The sequence below is a fragment of the Muntiacus reevesi genome, unplaced genomic scaffold (assembly GCF_963930625.1).
Source record: "Muntiacus reevesi unplaced genomic scaffold, mMunRee1.1 SCAFFOLD_77, whole genome shotgun sequence".
NCBI lineage: Eukaryota > Metazoa > Chordata > Mammalia > Artiodactyla > Cervidae > Muntiacus > Muntiacus reevesi.
In genome coordinates, this window is record NW_027077987.1 from 133,836 (window position 1) to 151,876 (window position 18,041).

Below are 18,041 nucleotides of genomic sequence, written 5' to 3' on the forward strand. Positions count from 1 at the left end.
ACATTCCTGTGGCCAAAAACTGTCTCTGGAGAGGGGAACTGGGGTTAGAAAAGTTGAATTTCTGTATTTGAGATGCTATCATGTCCACATAGTATTTTCATAACAATATTTCCATTTATTTAGATGTAGCTTCAACTGTGTAAATGCATTAAAACATGAAATTCAAAATCATCTTTATATCTCATACATTTGCTAAGTGCTTGCCTTATCAGAATTGTTGTTTTCAGCTTTGAAGGATTTTTGTTTTTTAATGAAAAGCATTATAAATTTTAAAAGTTAAAAATTGTCCCTGGTGATGTTGTCCTGCATGGCCGAGAGAAGGTGTGGAACTATTAGAAGCAAACTGTATTTCAGCCCTGCTTCTGGTAGGGAAGGAGAGTGTCTGAAGTCAGGCAACAGGAGCTTTGATCCTCTGGAGTCGGGAGGAACAACTTGGAGTAAATGAATCAGGCGGCAGGGTGCCGGGAGGAGGCTGTCGGCCTCTCTGTGATGGTGTTCTTTGTTTTGCAGGACTAATCTCAGAAATGTTGCATTAGGCTCAGTGCTGTGCATTTTTAGGCTGCAGTATTTTTCCATCTGTATACTTCATGAAAGCAAGCACTTTTATGCTCCCTTTAAAATGGGAATCTCCTATTTGAATTGCCTGGTGAGGACATTTGAAGTAATTCATTAAGCATACATACGCATGCTCTATCTCCATCTATGTAGCTATCAGTTATCCTTTCCCTACTCACCTGCCTGTATTAGTCTGCTCAGGCTGCTATAACAGAATAGCATAGACTAAGTGGCTTAAACAAGAGACATTTCACACTTCTGGGAAGTCTTAAGAGCAAGGCAGAAACACTTCCAGGTGAGTCCTCCATTTTTGGCTTGTAGATGGCCATCTCCTTGCTGTGTCCTCCTCACATGGTGGAGAGAGAAAGCTTTCGTGTTTTTTCTGTTTCTTAAAAGAGCTAATCCTATCATGACAGCTCTACCCTCATGGCCTCTTCTAAACCTAGTTACCTCCTAAAAACTCCATCTCCTAATTCCATCACACATAAGGGGATAGGGCTTCAATATATGAATCTGTGGAGGGGGACAAAAAAATTGTCTTAACTCTCTATATCTGTCTGTCTATCTGTCTTTATGTGTAGAATAATAACAGTGGCTTATAATTCATTTCCCTGTGTTATTTTATCCTTCCAAAACTCGTGTGAGGTAAATTGGCCATAGGAAAATCACTGATTTCACTGAAACGTTTGAAGGTTGAATTAACTTTGTGATCACACAATCAATAAATGATGATGCCACAATTCAATCCACATCTTCGCCATCCTCCTTTCCTCTTCTCTTCTCCCTTCCCACTTTCTGACTTTCTTCCAGCCGCATTATTTACTAGCTTTTCCCTTAGGGCATTGGTGTCCTTCTTCTGGGCCTTGCAGAGGTTATTCCCATTATCTGGAATGCTTTTTCCTCAGGTATCTGACTCAGTTCCCTCCCGCTACACTGTTCAAACTCCACCTTCCCAGTAAGACTTATCCTGTTCTACTGTTTAACTGGAACACCTTGTTTCTCTGCCCATACACTGCTCAATCTCTGTTGCGTTTGTTACTAGGCTTCCCTGGAGGCTCAGTCAGTAAAGAATCCACCTGTAATGCAGGAGACCTGGCCCGATCTCTGGGTCAGGAAGACCCCCTGGAGAAGGAAATGGCAACCCACTCCAGTATCCTTGCCTGGAAAATCCTGTGGACAGAGGAGCCTACAGGTGGGCTACAGTCCCTGGGGTTGCAAAGAGTCTGACACAACTTAGCAACTAAACCACGCCACCAGCTTGTCAGATAATTTACACTGATTTCTGTTCTCCCCTCTGACTACAGGATAGGCTACAGAGAGTCAGGAGTTTTGCCTTTATTGAACCTCCTGGAGGCCCAGCAAAACTCTAGGGTCTGCAAGAACTGGACACAGTTATACCTCTTATGTTTGGTATTTTAGCAGCGTATCTCAGAGCCAAGCCAGTTATTGAAGAGAATCTTTTCTGATACTTTAAGCAGTATGATCAACTTGAAGTAAACTTAAATTTTCAACAATTACAGAGCAGGCATGGACTCTTCCTTTGTTTCTCCAGACACATGAACCTGGATACAAAGTCCATCCTCTCTGGGTGAAGTGGGAACATACAAAGATGACTGGCCTAAGTTTCAATTGGATCAGAAGATGCACAAAAGAGACATTTAAACGTTTTCAAAAACGAAAACCATCAAGTGTGTTTCCTCTTCACACATCAGGGATTGTCTGGCCTCTGGTGTGGTTCGAGTGGTGCAGGGGCAGAGAGAGAGACATAGAGAAGTAAGGATGAGCTGCCCTGTCTCTCCCTCCTCTGGACCTTAGTTCTTCCTGGACTGTCACTCCTTACACTCAAAGCAGATTTCAGAAGTCAGCACACATGGTCATAATGTATGCCTAGCTCCACAACCCAGCCACTGGGACCCAGAAAATTTTGCAACCTTAAGTCTGCCTCAACACATCATGACTCATATATATCAATGGGTAAAGACACACAAACAGTAGTAGATTAACAGGAATAAGTTTTTACTTATATATAAATTACCTATATACATATTTGTCCATAAAGCTGGGAAAGATAAGTGTCCATTGAGGCAAATGGGTAGGGGGAGAGGAAGCAGCTAAAGACAGCTGTAGAACTTGCCAGTTCCAAGTGTAGGGAAATTATCCAGAAGTTTGGGTCGGCCAAGTTTACAGTCAAACCAGGGATGGCATAGTGGATGATACATGCAGATTACTTTCCATCCTCCACATGGAACTTCTCAATTCTGGTATGTAGTTCTGAACTGGGCTCAGATGCTTCTCAGCCTGCACGACACACACACCCACCTTCCTCACCCATGCACATACAACACACACCTACCCGTGCATATCGCTGAGCGTGTGGTCCTTTGGCTCATTGCTGCTAAAGGCAACATCGTGCTCCTCCAAAGTCAGAGGGGTGCCCTGAGTTGGGGTCCCAGGAGTTCTGAGTGCAGACGTTCCTCTCTAAATATATATGGTGCTATCCCCCATCGTACTACGTGGGTTTGGGCTGGGGAGGCCTGGGTGCTTTGTGTGAATGGGACAGCAGAAGTGTACCCAGTCACAGCGGGTGAGGTGCTGGCCCCCGTCACCCGCTCTGTGCTTTGCATATATGAGTTCCGAGCCCAGTGGCAGGTGCTGACACTGGGGCCTCCCATCCGAGATGAGATGTGGCTCCTTCCATGTGTTCACCCATGGTGTATTGGCCAGGTGGGTCCCAGTTGTACTGATGGGAAGTGTGGATACCAGGTCCTCCATTCCTGGGAATGATGACGTTCCCTCCTATACCACCACCACTTGGATCTTGGACAGGTGGACCCGTTGTGTTTGGAAGTCAGGTGGAACTTCTAGTGGGTTTCAAGCCAGGGTTGGGTCTCACAGTTGCAAATCCAATGGATGCAGTGTTGTTCTAGTGAAAAGTTGAAATTGACTTGTCCCTTGACACAAATTTCTTCTTCATGGTGATGGGATTTGTAACTGTAGATTGTCTACACTCATGTGGGTCCTGGGTGCAGTGATGGGAAGTGGTAACACCCCGACCTCTAACCATAAGGATGGTGGTTTCCCCTGCCGTGACTCTACCACCTGGACTTGGCTGAAGGAGACCCCAGGCGTTTGGATTCAAGTTGGAACCAGATATGTGCCCGGATGCTGGGATGGGGGCTTGCTGTTCCTACTGCAGCAGCCAGCTGCAATGAGATGAGCCCAAGGTGATCTGGCCACAGTAGGAACACAGGTGGTGCTGGGTGTCCCACACAGTTCTGTGCAAAAGTGAGGTGGGCCAGATGCTTCTGAATAAGTGAGGCCTAGGGCATTCACACCAACCCAAAACTCCCACCAGCCATAGAGGCTGCAGCCCCATTAACAGTGGGCCTCATGTGGTACTAGCAAGACAGCAAGCTACTGTCTCCAGGACTGGGCACTGTGGTATCCATTCCAAAACCAGAAGTAGCAGATACATCCCTGGGGAAAATACCTGAGCTGTAGACAGAGGGCGGCTGCATGTTGATGGTGGTGGTGGAAGACAGGGGATCTGGTAAACCCGAATCCATTATCCTTCCTCTGGGTGGCTGGACTGCAGAAGAGGTTAGCTTTTCATCTTGTGCTAGGGCTAATGGGTTTCCCAGTGGAATAGACTTGTTAGGCTTCTTCCTATTGTTGGCCCCAGATGTGGGTTCAATGGTGAGTTCTGGGTTTCAAGCTTCACTTGAAACATGGGTACCTCTGTTGACCACGTCCACAGGTAAATAAGTCGAGGCTCGGGTCCAGGCATCGCTGCCACTGGGTGCTGTGTTCTCAGAACCAGGAAGAGCCATGTGGTATGAGTAGTGGTTGTCCTTGGAGTCAGAGGTAGACTAGAAAGTAAAGTCTGAGGAGGAGGTGCATCCATAGCTTTGATGTCAAAGACTGGTTTGACATCTGTAGAGATGCTGACTGCTGAAGCATAGATAACTGCCGAAGCCATAGGTGGGGGGCTGGGGGAGGCAGGAGCCGAAGCCATAGATGGGGGTTTGGGGAAAACAGGAGCTGAAGCAATAGATGGGGGGCTGGGGGAGGCAGGACCTAAAGCCATAATTTGGGGACTGAGGGAAAGAGCCAAAGCCCTAGAGAGGGGGCCAGGGAAGACAGGACCAAAAGCTGTAGATGGGGGGCTAGGGGAGAGAGTGGGCAGAACCCTAGATGGAGGGATGGGGAAGACACTGGCTGGAGTCCTACACAGTGGGGCCGGGGAAGACAGGACCCAAGGCCGTAGATGGGGTTCCAAGGGAGACATTAACCAGAGTCCCAGGTGGGGGCCCGGGGAAGGCGCCAGCCGGAGCCCCAGATGAGGGCCCGGGAAAGGTAGCAGCCTGACCCCCAGGTGGGGGCCCGGGAAAGGCGGCAGCCTGATAACCATGTGGGGGCCCAGGGAAGGCGGCAGCCGGAGCCCCAGATGGGGGCCCGGGAAAGGCGGCAGCCTGACCTCCGGGTGGGGGCCCGCGGAAGACGACAGCCTGACCCCCAGGTGGGGGCCCGGGGAAGATGGCAGCCGGAGCCCCAGATGGGGGCTTGGGAGAAACAGAGGCTCTCTGCTGCCCATCAGTGGCTGCAGATGTAGGGTGAGGGTTGGTTTGGGAGTGAAAGGCATAGTTAAAGATTGAAGCAGGGCAGGAGACCGTCGGCACAAATAGCGCTGGTGGTGTCTGGTCTCCCTGCAGTGCGTGTCTGCTCCACCCCAGTACCTGGGGGAGACTGAAAGGTTACAGCATGAGCCGGGGGAGTAGTGTCCATGTCAGTGACGTCCTGATCTGAAGGAGACAGGAAGGTTACACTTGGAGATGCTGTGACTGTGGTGGTAAAAGGGACTCCAGTAGAAGTTGTAGCAGGGGGAGCGATGGGGCGGTCTGGAAGAGGGGTGAGTAAGTATGAGGGAGGGGGAGAATCTACACACATGGGTGTTGGGGATTCATTTTTGTCGGAGGGTGGCTGGAAGGGGAGGGTTGGGGTGCTCAGGGGTGTGGAGAGGTCAGAAATAGAAGGTGGTGTTGCTCTGACTGCACACGCAGTGCCCGCATCCTCCTTGAGGGTAGTTCCCACAGTGGGATTGGAAACTGGAGGCAGAGCATCTGCAGGACTAGCAGAATGAGAGTCCACGGGGGCTGTGTGTCTTGCCACCCGATCCACATAAGGTGTCAGGCAAGGTGGAAGGCCAGCCAGATTGGGGAATCTGGAGGACAGGTCGGCCAAGTTGGTGGTGGTAGGAGGGACCTGCAACGTGTGACTGACCGGAGGCAGGGAGCCTGTGGTCCCTGGGGCAGGCGGGGCGGCGCTGCGGCATCGCATGGCCTTCCTTGCATCCCTCAGGATTCTGTTCCTCTGACGGTCCCTGTTTTGTTTCAGGGTGCCCCGGGTTTTGGCGCGAGTCATGGCTGGAAGCTTCGGAGGCGGGGGAAGGTCACTGCGACCCCAGAGCAGCGGCAGCGGGGGCGGCAGTGGCGGCAGCGGGGGCGGCAGTGGCAGAAAAAGCGGCGGGGGCGCCCACTGCCGGCGGCTCCTAGGGGAGAAGAGCTTCTCCGCGGGGTGTCTGAAGGTGGCTCACGCTGCAGCGCCTTCCCGGACATCGGTGACTCTGGGCAGCCGGGTTGGTGGTCTTCACCCAGCACCACTTCTCCTGGCCTCTCGGGCAGCAGGCTGCAGCGCGGACTTGGGGCAGAGAGCACCGTGGCCAGGGGGCCAGGCTGCGAGGGAGGCCGGCCGTCTCCAGCAGTGCCGTCTGAGCAGATGGCGGGGCTTTGGGAGGAAGGCTTCGTCCGAGACACCTGGGCTTTCTCACTGAAGTTGCCTCCTGGGTGCCCCGGAAGGAGGTTTGGAGGCTCGGGAGGGCAGTGGAGGGGCGGGAGGAGCCCGCCGGTCTCCTGGGGCCTAGGTGTCATTGTCATAGCCCCGCTGGGGTCCGGACTCATCTTTCCGTTGTCCTCTCCTTCGGCCTCTGTGTGACCTTCCTCCTCTGTCACGCCTTCCCTTTGATCTTCCTGGACCATGGCCTTACTCTCCTTTGCGCGAGGAAGTGGGCGGTAGACTGGTTGGTACCGGCTTCCCAGCCTTGGCTACCTGAACAGGTAGCTCAGGGAGTGAACGCAGGAGAGTAATTTTGCGCCCCGGTGGAGGAATTCTGACGGTTCTCGAAGGTCCGAACATCATGGAATTACGAGTGGACAGGACGGGCTGCTGCTTCGGCCGCTCCCTCAAGTTCGCCAGGGGTAGCCCGCCCACACGGGAGTACCCAGCCTGCTGGATTGGGTACCACCTTTTCGGCATGCTGTAAAACCCGGACGATGAGGGCACTGGATCCTGGTTGAGCAGCCTGCGACCAGGTTGTAAAGCAGGAGCTGGGGCGGCGGGGTGACCCCGGCCAGATGTGGTGGCACCCCGAGGGCGCAAAACCAGCGAGCGCCGGCCCAGCGGGCGCCGGCGGCGGAGCACAGAAAGAAGTTTACACAGTAAATTGCCCGTATTGTGCGCCAAATAACCCGAGAATAGAATGTGAAACTGCGAGAGCGTCTCCCTAGCTTCTTACTCCTCTCGTGGTCAAACACGCCCTGGAGGGAGGAGGACTCAGCCTGGCAATTGTGACGCGTCCATGGTATACGTGTCACAGAGAAACTGCAAATTCCGGGGCAAAGGGCGGGCCCCAGTGCACGACCCCTCCCGGGCTCTCTAGCCGCTGAGACCTCCCACTGTGGGTGGCAGGTGTTTGGCACCAGATGGGCCACCGTGCAGAGACTCTTCAGGACCGTGGGGGCCTCCTTCTCCAGAGCTCATCCCATCTAGCTCCTCATCATGCAGCCCCCTTGGTGCCTGCGTGTGTATCTGCCGGCCCTTCCCTGCCTGGGTCTCAGAGACCTGTGCAAAGCTGACTGCAGGAGCCACCCACCCTCCCGGGGGTGGTCCAGCACCTGTGGGGACCTCTCCAGCTTCTCTGCGAGGCCAGGAGCAGCTTCTCCGCCGCGGCTCCTCTGCCATCATCACCAGCCGGAATGCAGAGCCCTCACCTGGCCAGGTGCTGCACCCCACCACGTCCTTTTCTGGCGGGTAAGCCTCTTTCTTCACTTCTTTTTAGAAATTTGGTACAACAGTTAAATCTTAGACTGTTCTTCAGGGTGTGCAGATGGTAATGGCTTAGCCAGGATGTGACCCAAACCTGCTCTGGGCTGTGGTGCCTCCCCGCCATACATGCTTCACGTGTTACTGTTCTTTTCTTGTCCTCCTTATGGCACTTAGCCCTAAGTGTCATACCTATAATGAGTCTATATCCTACCCTGTAGGTTTTCTTTTGCTCAATTCATGAATTGATCACCTGCTGCGTTGGGTTCTGATCTCAGAAGAGGCAGGTTAAGGACCACCAGTTGTCAGCATAGCACCAGCGGAGGTTTTCCCTTTGGTATAGTTTGAAGGATCCAGATATGTAAAGATGATAGTCTAGATAAATCATGGGCTTTCCCGAAAGAAATTTACCAGTGCATTATTCTGTATGGATTAGAAGCCTGTTTCTGTGGCCTTCCTGGAGTGTGTTCAGTAAGGCAGCTCATTCATGTTGAGAAAGCAAACACATCACTTATTGCAGGTTCATAGTGGAGCCCTGTGTCAGCTTCAGTCAGTCAGTACAGTTTGGTCACTGTGAGCATGTCAGCTGGGTCCACTCTTTACTACCATATATAATTCTAAAGATTCTTATGCCCAGGAGAGAAGTCACACTCTTGGGTGTCTAGGACAAGGGAGACATGTTATTATTCACAAGGTAGAAGCTTCAAAAGAATAGGATAGGACTGAAAACTCCTAGTCTAACATGGCTTTATCGAGTTTGAATCTTGTTTCTTTGGCTTACTTCATTGGAGTGTTTTCTTTCTCCTGGGCTGACATTGTGTGTTACACAGCAGGCATGTGACATGTAGAGGTTTCAGAACCCAGAATTGTATTGATCAGTGAAACTTTATTTATATATTTTAGTTTAAAATCTATTTAAAATAACACTGGACATAATTCATATATTATAAATTAGTTTGCCCTCTGCTCTTGAGATTCTTTTTATAGTATGTCAGAGTAAATTTGGACTTCCATCCCCAAGAAGATTTGAGATTGGAGGACACAAAAGGTTTTTCTCAGACCTAAATTATGTCTGAAAAAAGCGAGAAATATCATAAGCCCTATCTGACCTCTCTAGGAGCAGAAATGATTTACAGCTGTGGCATTTAACCATAATTCCTTGATCTCATTTGAGAAGAGTTCAGTAAGGAACAATCTCTTCATTTTTGTTTCTTCCTTATTTTCTTGTCTTGCTTACCAACAATCCATTGTAATCCATGGATTGATATGGCAGCAGGCTGAGTGGTCTCTGGAGCTCATACAAGTAACTTTTTTCCCTAAAATAACTTTAATTTCCTTGTTTTTCAGCTCCTCTTCTTTCCTTGCCCTTTGCTATAACCAGAACTCACCGAAAGCTAACTGGCTTTGTGCAGACCCTCCTTAGGACAGTCTTTCCTTAGTTATTTTATTCATCACTCTGTTTCATTTTTTGCCTTCTCGAAATATGTTGAAATCTTTCTGTAATTGATGACTTCCACAACCTCTTGGCTTTTACTGGCTTATTAATTTTGGTATTTCTACACTTTTATTTAAGTATGGTTTCAGAAGGAACAGAAAGTAAATGTGTCCTAGTCTGCCATCTTGAGCTGAAAATCCCTGTCAGTTTTAGCATCCAGCATTCCCATGGGGTGGGGCGGGGACCTTGGCATTAATAGGTGTAACACTCAAGATTTCAGCTTTTCTTGGGCAGTCACTAAGGACATAGTATGTGGTAATTTCTAATGGGAAAATAATAACTATTTCATGGAATTTATTTGAGGATTACATTAGATAATGAACATACAAATGCTTTCTAAAGTTTCAAAGTCCATAAAAATGTTTCTTGTTATTGATTTGGTGCTACTTCAGTTTTACTTGACAGTGATTTATGACCTTGCTTATGTGAGAAGATGCCTTCTGAAACAATTATGATCATTTAAAATATTTGTTTATTTTAAATGTTTACTTGTGTAAGGAGCTGTGCAGAATGAACTGGGCATCCCCTGCCCCCTAGTGGCTAAAAAGCTGCACACAAAACACTTTTAACATTTCCAGAGTGACTTGGAAAGGGCTGAGAGCTGGGAGACGCCGCTCTAGGGGACTTGCGTTTGTGTACTGCAGTCTGTAATTGCCTGTGCCGAAAGTTTTAGCCCCTCTTTTTTTTCTGGCATGTTATCTAAAGCTGGCTAATTAGCATTCTTAAGAGTAAATCATTTGTTACTTTGAATTAGGTGTGTTTTGTTCAAGGACAAGTTAACATATGTCAAGTCATGCTGAATGTAGATTCTCATTTTCATACAAAATAATGAATATCTAAAACACTTGGAATTTATGTCTTAAAGCGTGTCCTGTGAATTGTTGAAAATCAGTAACTTTGTTTCGAGGTTTATTTAAGGGTAAAATTATTTTTTTCATTTTATCTCTCGATCTCAAGATTTATGTAAAATCCCATATGCTGAGTCTGTTCTTTCCAGAAAGTGAACTGAAACATTTATCTAGAAAGCATCTCAGTTCTGACCTCCTGGTCTTTTGTTTTGAAGCAGGAAGACAGCTGAAATTTTTGTAGTTTTACACAGCCATGATGTTGTTCTTACTATACAGATATTGAGAAAGTTTCTATTAGCTGATCCTTAGAAATTTTATAAACACATGTGAAAAATTTTTACAGAGAGAAATGGAAAGTTCAGTTAATAATTTCATTGCCCAAAATAAATTATGAATTGTAGATGCATTTTTAAAATTTCAATTGAAAGTTATTTGGAGGAAAACACAAAACATAACAAAGATAGAAAGAACAAAAATAACAGAAGAAGGTGTTACCTGGAAAAAAAAGGAAAGCAAATTGTTCCTCATGTGTCCTGAATTATAAGCATTATTGTATTAGAGCAACAGTTATCTCAGGTAGAAAAAAAAAAAAGGTTAGGCTTGTACACGTGTTTCGTTTCCGGTTTTATATTTGTTTTATAGTTTAATTATGTTTTGGGAAAGTGTGACTAAGGCCTGTTTTAACACAAGTCAATAAATTAGACTGCATGCTTTTGTTATAATAGACATGTTAACATACGCGGTTCTTCATAAAAATAAGTTTTTTTTTCATATATTTTGAATCATTTTTTTTCCTATTTTTCAGCCTCTAAATGTGACCTGTGCTTATAACTGACCTTACCTGTAAGTACAATGCTGTTGTCCTTCCTAGTTTTTTACTACTTTATTTTTAATTTTTACCCTCTTTTAAGAATCTGTTCCAAGTGGAGAAAATCAGAGTGTGACAGGAGGTGAGGAAGAGGCAGTGGATGAATGCCAAGAGTTAAATGCAAGAGAAGAGCGGGATATTGAGATAATGATGGAAGGCTGTGAATATGCAATTTCTAGCGCCGAGGCCTTTGCAGAAAGGTTGTCCAGAGAGCTGCAGGTGTTAGATGGGGTCAGCCTTTCTTGTAACGTGTGGCTAGTGATGTGTGGTAAGCTGAGGAGACTGGTGATGTTCATATTCTGCTGCCGCTGCCTTTGAGCCTAGACGGTGGGATCGTTGCTGTCTTTCCCTAGAAGCGCATCACCAGCTGCCTCCCTCTGTCTTTCACTGTTCTTGGTCCAGAGACAGAACCATTCCTATTAGGCCAGTGAAGGCAGTTGGCTGAGGTTCTGGATTTGGGGAGGTTCTTGATATGAAGTGATGGAAGTAGAAAGTAGCCAACCTGAAACCACCCTGGGGGTTGATTCCCCCAGCCTCTGGAACACTTCAGAATAGTTCAAGGCTAGAGAATATAATTTTTGTGGTTTGGGGGGAAAAAAATAGGTACAAGTTAGAAGGAGAGAGAGTGAGCTGAAAGAAGCGAATCCTTTACCCAAAGAGAGCAAAATAGTGTAGTGAAAACAGGAGAGCCAGGGCAAAAGGATGTTTGACGACTCCTCTGAACTGCTGTGGAATAGATGCTGTTTATTTGTATGCACATATCTGAGCTTGTACCTACATGTACATCTTTAGGAAGTAAAAAGCTACAAGTAGCACCTGTCTTACGAGAAAAATCTAAAATGAGAGTGTTTTGTGAGGGGGGTGTCGTTTTGTTAGGCAAAGTATGAATTTAAGAAAAACTCTGAGAATAAGGAATGTTTTTAAGACTTAAAAGAGTGTTGGCATTTTATACATGAAAGGTACAGAAGTTGTAAGGTTGAACTGAGGTCCAGAGATTACACCAATAGCCCAAGCTTACAAATTTGTAGAACTCTCTGGAAGTAAAGCCTAGAAGAGACTTCAAGATGTTGAAGTGAAAATTGTCCTGGATCAGTTCAAGTCACAGCTCTGCTGCTTAAGATTCAGTGGGTCAGAGCTCTGCTGCTTTACAGTTGGGCTGCATCTCCATGGGAGTTATTATGAATAGTATATAAAATAACATGTGAAATTTTAGCATCACCCATACAATGATACTATTTTATTTCTTTATCCAAATTTTTTCCTCATATCATGTTATCTGCCTTCTTAATGTGGCTTTGTGGTTTGTATTTTCTAGTTAATGTTGCATCTGTGTTTCAAGTCATCATATTACTTTGCAGTTTAATTTTGGGTTTGAAAGCTTCCATATTTCAGGGAATTGAGAATCAATAGAGTCTTTAGAAAATATTAATAAGGGGTCGGTGGTTTGTTGCTACTTTGTCTGGGGTAAAAAAAAAGTAGTTGCAAATGAAAGAGAAAAGAAAGAATATTGTAGAAGGAGCTATCTTATGGCAATAGACTCTTCCACATCCTATTAGTACAAATCATGCTACAGTTATAAATTAGTTCCATGTATCTGTTAAAGACTGGCATGCTACTGCTACCCTCTTAACTAAGGTATTAGCATAGGTGATTATTATGCTTTTGTTTAGGATTTTACATAAATGTTGCAGATTATAGAAAATGTCTATAGTTGATAGAGCTGGAAGCAGCGTCAGAGATGGTATAACCTAACGGCACTAATGAGAGTCCACCATTGCTGATGATACATCATGGCGCATGCCCTAAATATGCGGTATTGAGATCTGGTCCCTAACCTCCACATAAGGGGACGTGTGCTTCCCTGAAATACTGTGTGAAAAAGTGGAGTGTAAACACAAAGCAGCCAATTAAAGTAGACGTGTCGATGTGTGTGTCAGCCTTTGTTGCCGCTGCTGCTGAGTCACGCTGCTGTCAAAGATTTATGGATATTTCATTTGAAGAATATGAAGTATTACTTCTCTTTTTAACTGTGTAGGCCAACATCCAGTCTATCATGGCCTCTGAAAAGCAAGTCAACATCCTAATGAAGTTACTGGATGAGGCTCTCAAGGAGGTGGATCAGATTGAATTGAAACTGAGCAGTTATGAGGAAATGCTCCAAAGTGTAAAAGAACAGATGGATCAGATCTCCGAAAGCAACCACCTCATTCATCTCAGTAACACTAATAACGTAAAACTCCTGTCTGAGATAGAGTTTCTTGTGGTAAGCATGGTTATAAACTACTAACAACAATTAAAAAAAAACAAACTATTGATCTCTAAAGCCCATTTGCAAGTATTTTCTAGTTTCCTTAGGAGAGCAAGATTTAAAAATACTGAAGTTTCAAACACCCAGTAATAGGATTGCGTAGCATCTTACCTGTAAACTTCCTAAGAGTACACAGACAAATGGTGTGTTTATTTACTTTCCAGAGCCACATGGACCTGGCCAAAGGTCATATAAAGGCACTTCAGGAAGGAGATCTTTCTTCTTCCAGGGGCATTGAGGCCTGCACCAATGCTGCAGATGCCCTGCTGCAGTGCGTGAATGTAGCTCTTCGACCAGGTATGACCATAAAATCTGCCCAAGAACCTGGGACTAAGCTTCTGACTTAGTGTAAAGCTTTTGACAAGAAGTCCATGAGGCAGGTGGTTTAGGGTTAGATTATTAGCTATTGAAACAAGTTTCACTTACTCTCAAACATAATTTATATTGGCACGAAGAACTTGTTCATTTCAGTACCTTCTGATTGACCATCAGTGACTCTGCGTTAACACCAGCATTTTTCTTCAGCGCTGTTCACAGGACCTAGCACAAAGTAGATGTCGTAAGGCTTTGCTAGACCAGCGGTTCCTAAACTTGAGCTTGCATCGGGATCACGGCTAGGGGCCAGCGCAGAAGCAGTAGGTCCGCTCTGAGGCCTTAGAATCCATGTTTCTGACCGTTCCCAGGTGAGGCTGAGGCAAGACCGCAGCGTGAGGATCGCTGAGTTACACTGTTTTTCCCCCTTACCTTTCTTTTATAAACACACGCATAAACCAGCAAAAGGCTGAGTTCTTCAGAACTGAAATACGGCTTCTGTTATGAATGCACTCCTTAGACATCCGGGAGCTCTCTAACCCGTTGAATAAGCTGTCACGATTTCAGGCCATGACGTGCTTCTGGCAGTTGAGCAGCAGCAGCAGCAGCAGCAGCAGCAGCGTTTCAGTGATTTGCGAGAGAATTTTGCCCGGAGACTGGCCAGTCACCTCAACAATGTTTTTGTTCGACAGGTAATTTTATCTTATTATAGTACTGGCATGTTCCTGTAGCTTGAAATGAAATGGTCACAGAAAAAAAATTTTAATGTATTTAATTGGGAGCACAATATGTTCCTTTCTATATTTATTTGATTTTAATATTTTTAGATATGTATGTATTTGCTCATAGATGTTTTGGGGGCCTCAGTGGTCTCCTATGAAGACAGTTCCTTTTAGCCAAAATTCCCTAAGTTTTAAATAATTGTGCTTGCATGTTACATATACCCCATTTAGACAATCTTGTTTCTAAAAATAAGTCCAAACTTGTTACGTTTTTAATGTTTGGCCTGTTTTATTTTTCAGTATTTTCAAGTGAGAACAGGGACTTGATTCCATGTTTTCAGTATTTCATTGGCTCCATATACTTATAAATATGAGAAAAATGACTAACTCAATTGTAAATTCTAGTTGATTTAATCTTATAGAAAACCTTTATCTCTATTTCTATGTGGAAAGGGTGTTATAATTAAGGTTGTGGCAATGATATAAATGTTGCTGTTAAGTATACCTTAGAGGGATTTGACTAGAAGGTGCTTTTTTTAATAAATAATAAATTAGACTTAATATTTCTTGAATAAATTAGGTGTCATAAATTAGATTTTGTGTATTTATGATCTCTTTAATAGGGATTTGGGGCCAAAAAAAAGTTGAGTGAAATTTTGTTCATCAAGAAATGCTGACTGATATTCCAGGTTCTTATTTTGTTTTCACTTTGTAGTATTCTGAAACAATTGTATTTACTCTATTTTATTTCTGATTAGTTTACTCAGGCCCTCCTTCAACTCTATAACAGGTCCTACTTTCTTTCCGTGCCTGTGAGTACATCAACTTTGGCTCCAGCTTCTCCGATTCTTTTTTTTCCCCTGTAAGGTTTACTAAGCTTAATAGCAGCAGAATCTTTATAGTTATAATTTACTGATTTGAGCTACCTGTTAACCATATTTGTGGCAGTTTTTTTAATGTCCCATAACAGAAAGTTTATTTAGATCCAAAGGCATTTAATCTCATTCTGCTTGCTTTTCTTTCTGTCATTCTTTCATTCACTCACTCACTCCTTTATTTGGAAGTCATTTGCCAAGTGATTAAAGATGCATTCCAGACATTTCATTGGAATAGATGAGAGGCTGATTCTTTGCTCTAGTTGCTCACGATCTAGAGAAGGGCGACAAACAGACTGAGGGAGGGTGTATGTTATGGTGGTACCATGGGAGTAAAGGAAGACCAGCTAACTAACCGCGCAAGGGGGAACCAGGGGAAGACTCTCTTAACATTCCACTTGACTTGAAAAGCTTCAGGAAAAAAGTAAACCTAGGAATCACATAGGAAATACTAATGCACATTTTTCTTACACTATTATTTCAATAATATCTATTTTTACACAATTCCCTAGTTTTTTTAAATTATCCTGTTGACAGGCTATGGTCCACATTTGTAAATGGTATGGAAAATACCAGTCAGTAAATGATAATCCTTTCTCCACCCTTAATTGTTTGTTATAACATGCTATTATTTGTGATTTTTGCTTCCTTGCCTTATAAACTAATGGCTTTGTTTAAAATGAATGCATCCCAGTTCTGAAAATCTAATATGCATTGTTACATGTGAGTAATGCATGTTAAAAACCAGAATGTTGCAACAACCTGGAATGTGCTGAAGAAGATGAAAGACAGTGTCCCAAGTGCAGAAAAGAGATTTTCTGTGTGTTAAATTGAATACTTCGTGTCACCTAGCAAAGAGTTGGGAAACAAGGGGATTTCTGTTCCTGGTTGTGGGACACACGGGGAAGATTCGATTACCGCACTGGGTTACATGTCTTTGTTCACCATCAAATTTTGATTGTGTGTCTGATTTGTGTGTTACATTGTATGACAGGACTCACTGTCCTCCATATGTAAGAGTAAGAAATGGCTGCTACCCTCAAGATGCTTGTGAGGATGTGGTAAAGGTAATGTACTTAAAACTCTACAGCAGTGTATAGGGGCTACCTTAGGGACACCACAATGAAGTGAATGTGTCAGTAAAGCAAGTCACACAAATTTTTTGGTTTCCCAGTGCATAAAAAAGCTATGTTTACACAGTATTGTAGCCTATTGTGTGCAATAGCATTATGTCTAACAGAAGAATGTACACATTTATTTTAAAAATACTTCATTGCTAAAAATTGCTAAGCACCCTCTGAGCCTACCATCTGAGTCATCATCTTTTTGCTGGTGGAGGGTCTTTCCTCAATGTTGAAGGTGCTGGAGGACCAAGGCAGTGATTGCTGAAGATTGGGGTAGCTATGTCAATTTTTAAAAATAAGACAAGAGTGAAGTTTGCTGTAATGATCAACTTTTCCTTTCTCAGACAATTTCTCTGTGGCATGCAATGCTGTTTGATAGCATTTTACCCACAGTAGAACTTCTTCCAAAATTGGAGTCAGTCTTCTCAAATCCTGCCACTTGTTTTATCAACTTAGTTTATGTATTAATTATAGTCTAAATCCTTTGTTGTCATTTCAGTAGCCTTCACAGCATCTTCATCAGGAGTAGATTCTCTTTCAAGAGACCAGTTTCTTTGTTCATCCGTAAGAAGCAACTTCTCATCCATTAAATATCTGTTAAATGAGATTATAACAGTTCAGTCACATCTTTAGACTCCACTTCTAATTCTAGTTCTGCTTTCTACCACATCTATAGTTACTTCCTGTACTGAAGTCATACCCCTCAAAGTCATTCATGAGGGTTGGAATCAGCTTCTTCCAAAACTCCTGTTAATGTTGATATTTTGACCTCTTCTCATGAATCATGGTGTTCTTAAAGGCATCTAGAATGGCCAGTCCTTTTCAAAAGGTTTTCAATCATCATTACTAATTTATTTATCTCTAATAAGAAACTTTAAACAATGTCTTAATTTTTAAAGTATATAAAGAGTAAAATTCTTAGCACGATTGAATTCTAGATATGATAGTTATCTATATTATTGATTGAATTAAGCAATTTAAGTATTTTTTCTCCTTCCTATATATTTTGAAACCAGTTTCTCTTAAAATCTTTCTGTTAACACTAACAATATTTAATATATCCTAATAGTCTGAAGGTAATAATGTTTTTATATCAGTGAATTTTCACATGATGATGATCTGGAAATGCTACTTACAGTAGAAAGTTTTGAATAGTAATATATGTAGAAGAGCTTTGTAAACCGTAAAATTCTCTATAAATGTTGGTTCTTCCATTTTGCAGGAGAGATGAAGGTTTTTAATTGAAGAGTTTTCCTGACATTAAATTAAATAGTACAACTTAACATGCAGTGACCTGAGTAAACAGCTATAGAAGAACATAAACCATGATTTTGAGTCTTGAATTATTGAAAAAATTAATGAGGAAGGATAATGGAAATATATCTAATGTTATTATTAATAAGGGTAAAATATTTGGAAAACATTTATCAGCAATAACAAGTTTGTCAAATACTCCTTCCTTTTAGTTAGTGTAACTTAATTAAGGCACAATTTGGAGACATTAGCAGACTTAAAACTAATCTCTCTCTGTGTACAGTATCTAATATCTGTGAGTCAGTGGAATCTCAGTCATCCTTCTGATGTGGTAAACATTTCTGAAATGTAATGTTTGTAATGACCTTCAGCAGTTTTTGAGTCTGGTTAGAATGGTTTTGTTTGGCATGTTTTTAAAAGAAAACAGAAGTGAGACTCACATGGCTGAGGTTCAGATTCTAGCCTTCCGCCTGTGTGGCCTGTGTGGATCACTTAGCCCTTTGAATTTCAGTTTGTTCCGTTGGGTCAGCTGATCTACTGGATCCATATACTCTAGAACAAAAGTCAGGATGCATCGTCTGC

General features: G+C 43.8%; 1 protein-coding gene across 1 annotated transcript in view; it reads left to right on the top strand.

The window, feature by feature from the left end:
- The first annotated feature begins 7,586 nt into the window (after nucleotides 1–7,586).
- LOC136155318 (exocyst complex component 1-like) overlaps nucleotides 7,587–18,041 on the top strand; it is a 47,325-nt gene continuing 36,870 nt past the window's right edge. The window contains 5 exon segments of the mRNA XM_065917129.1: nucleotides 7,587–7,641; nucleotides 10,908–11,095; nucleotides 12,900–13,127; nucleotides 13,337–13,469; nucleotides 14,052–14,176. Of these exon segments, the coding sequence (XP_065773201.1) occupies nucleotides 7,587–7,641; nucleotides 10,908–11,095; nucleotides 12,900–13,127; nucleotides 13,337–13,469; nucleotides 14,052–14,176 (729 nt within the window).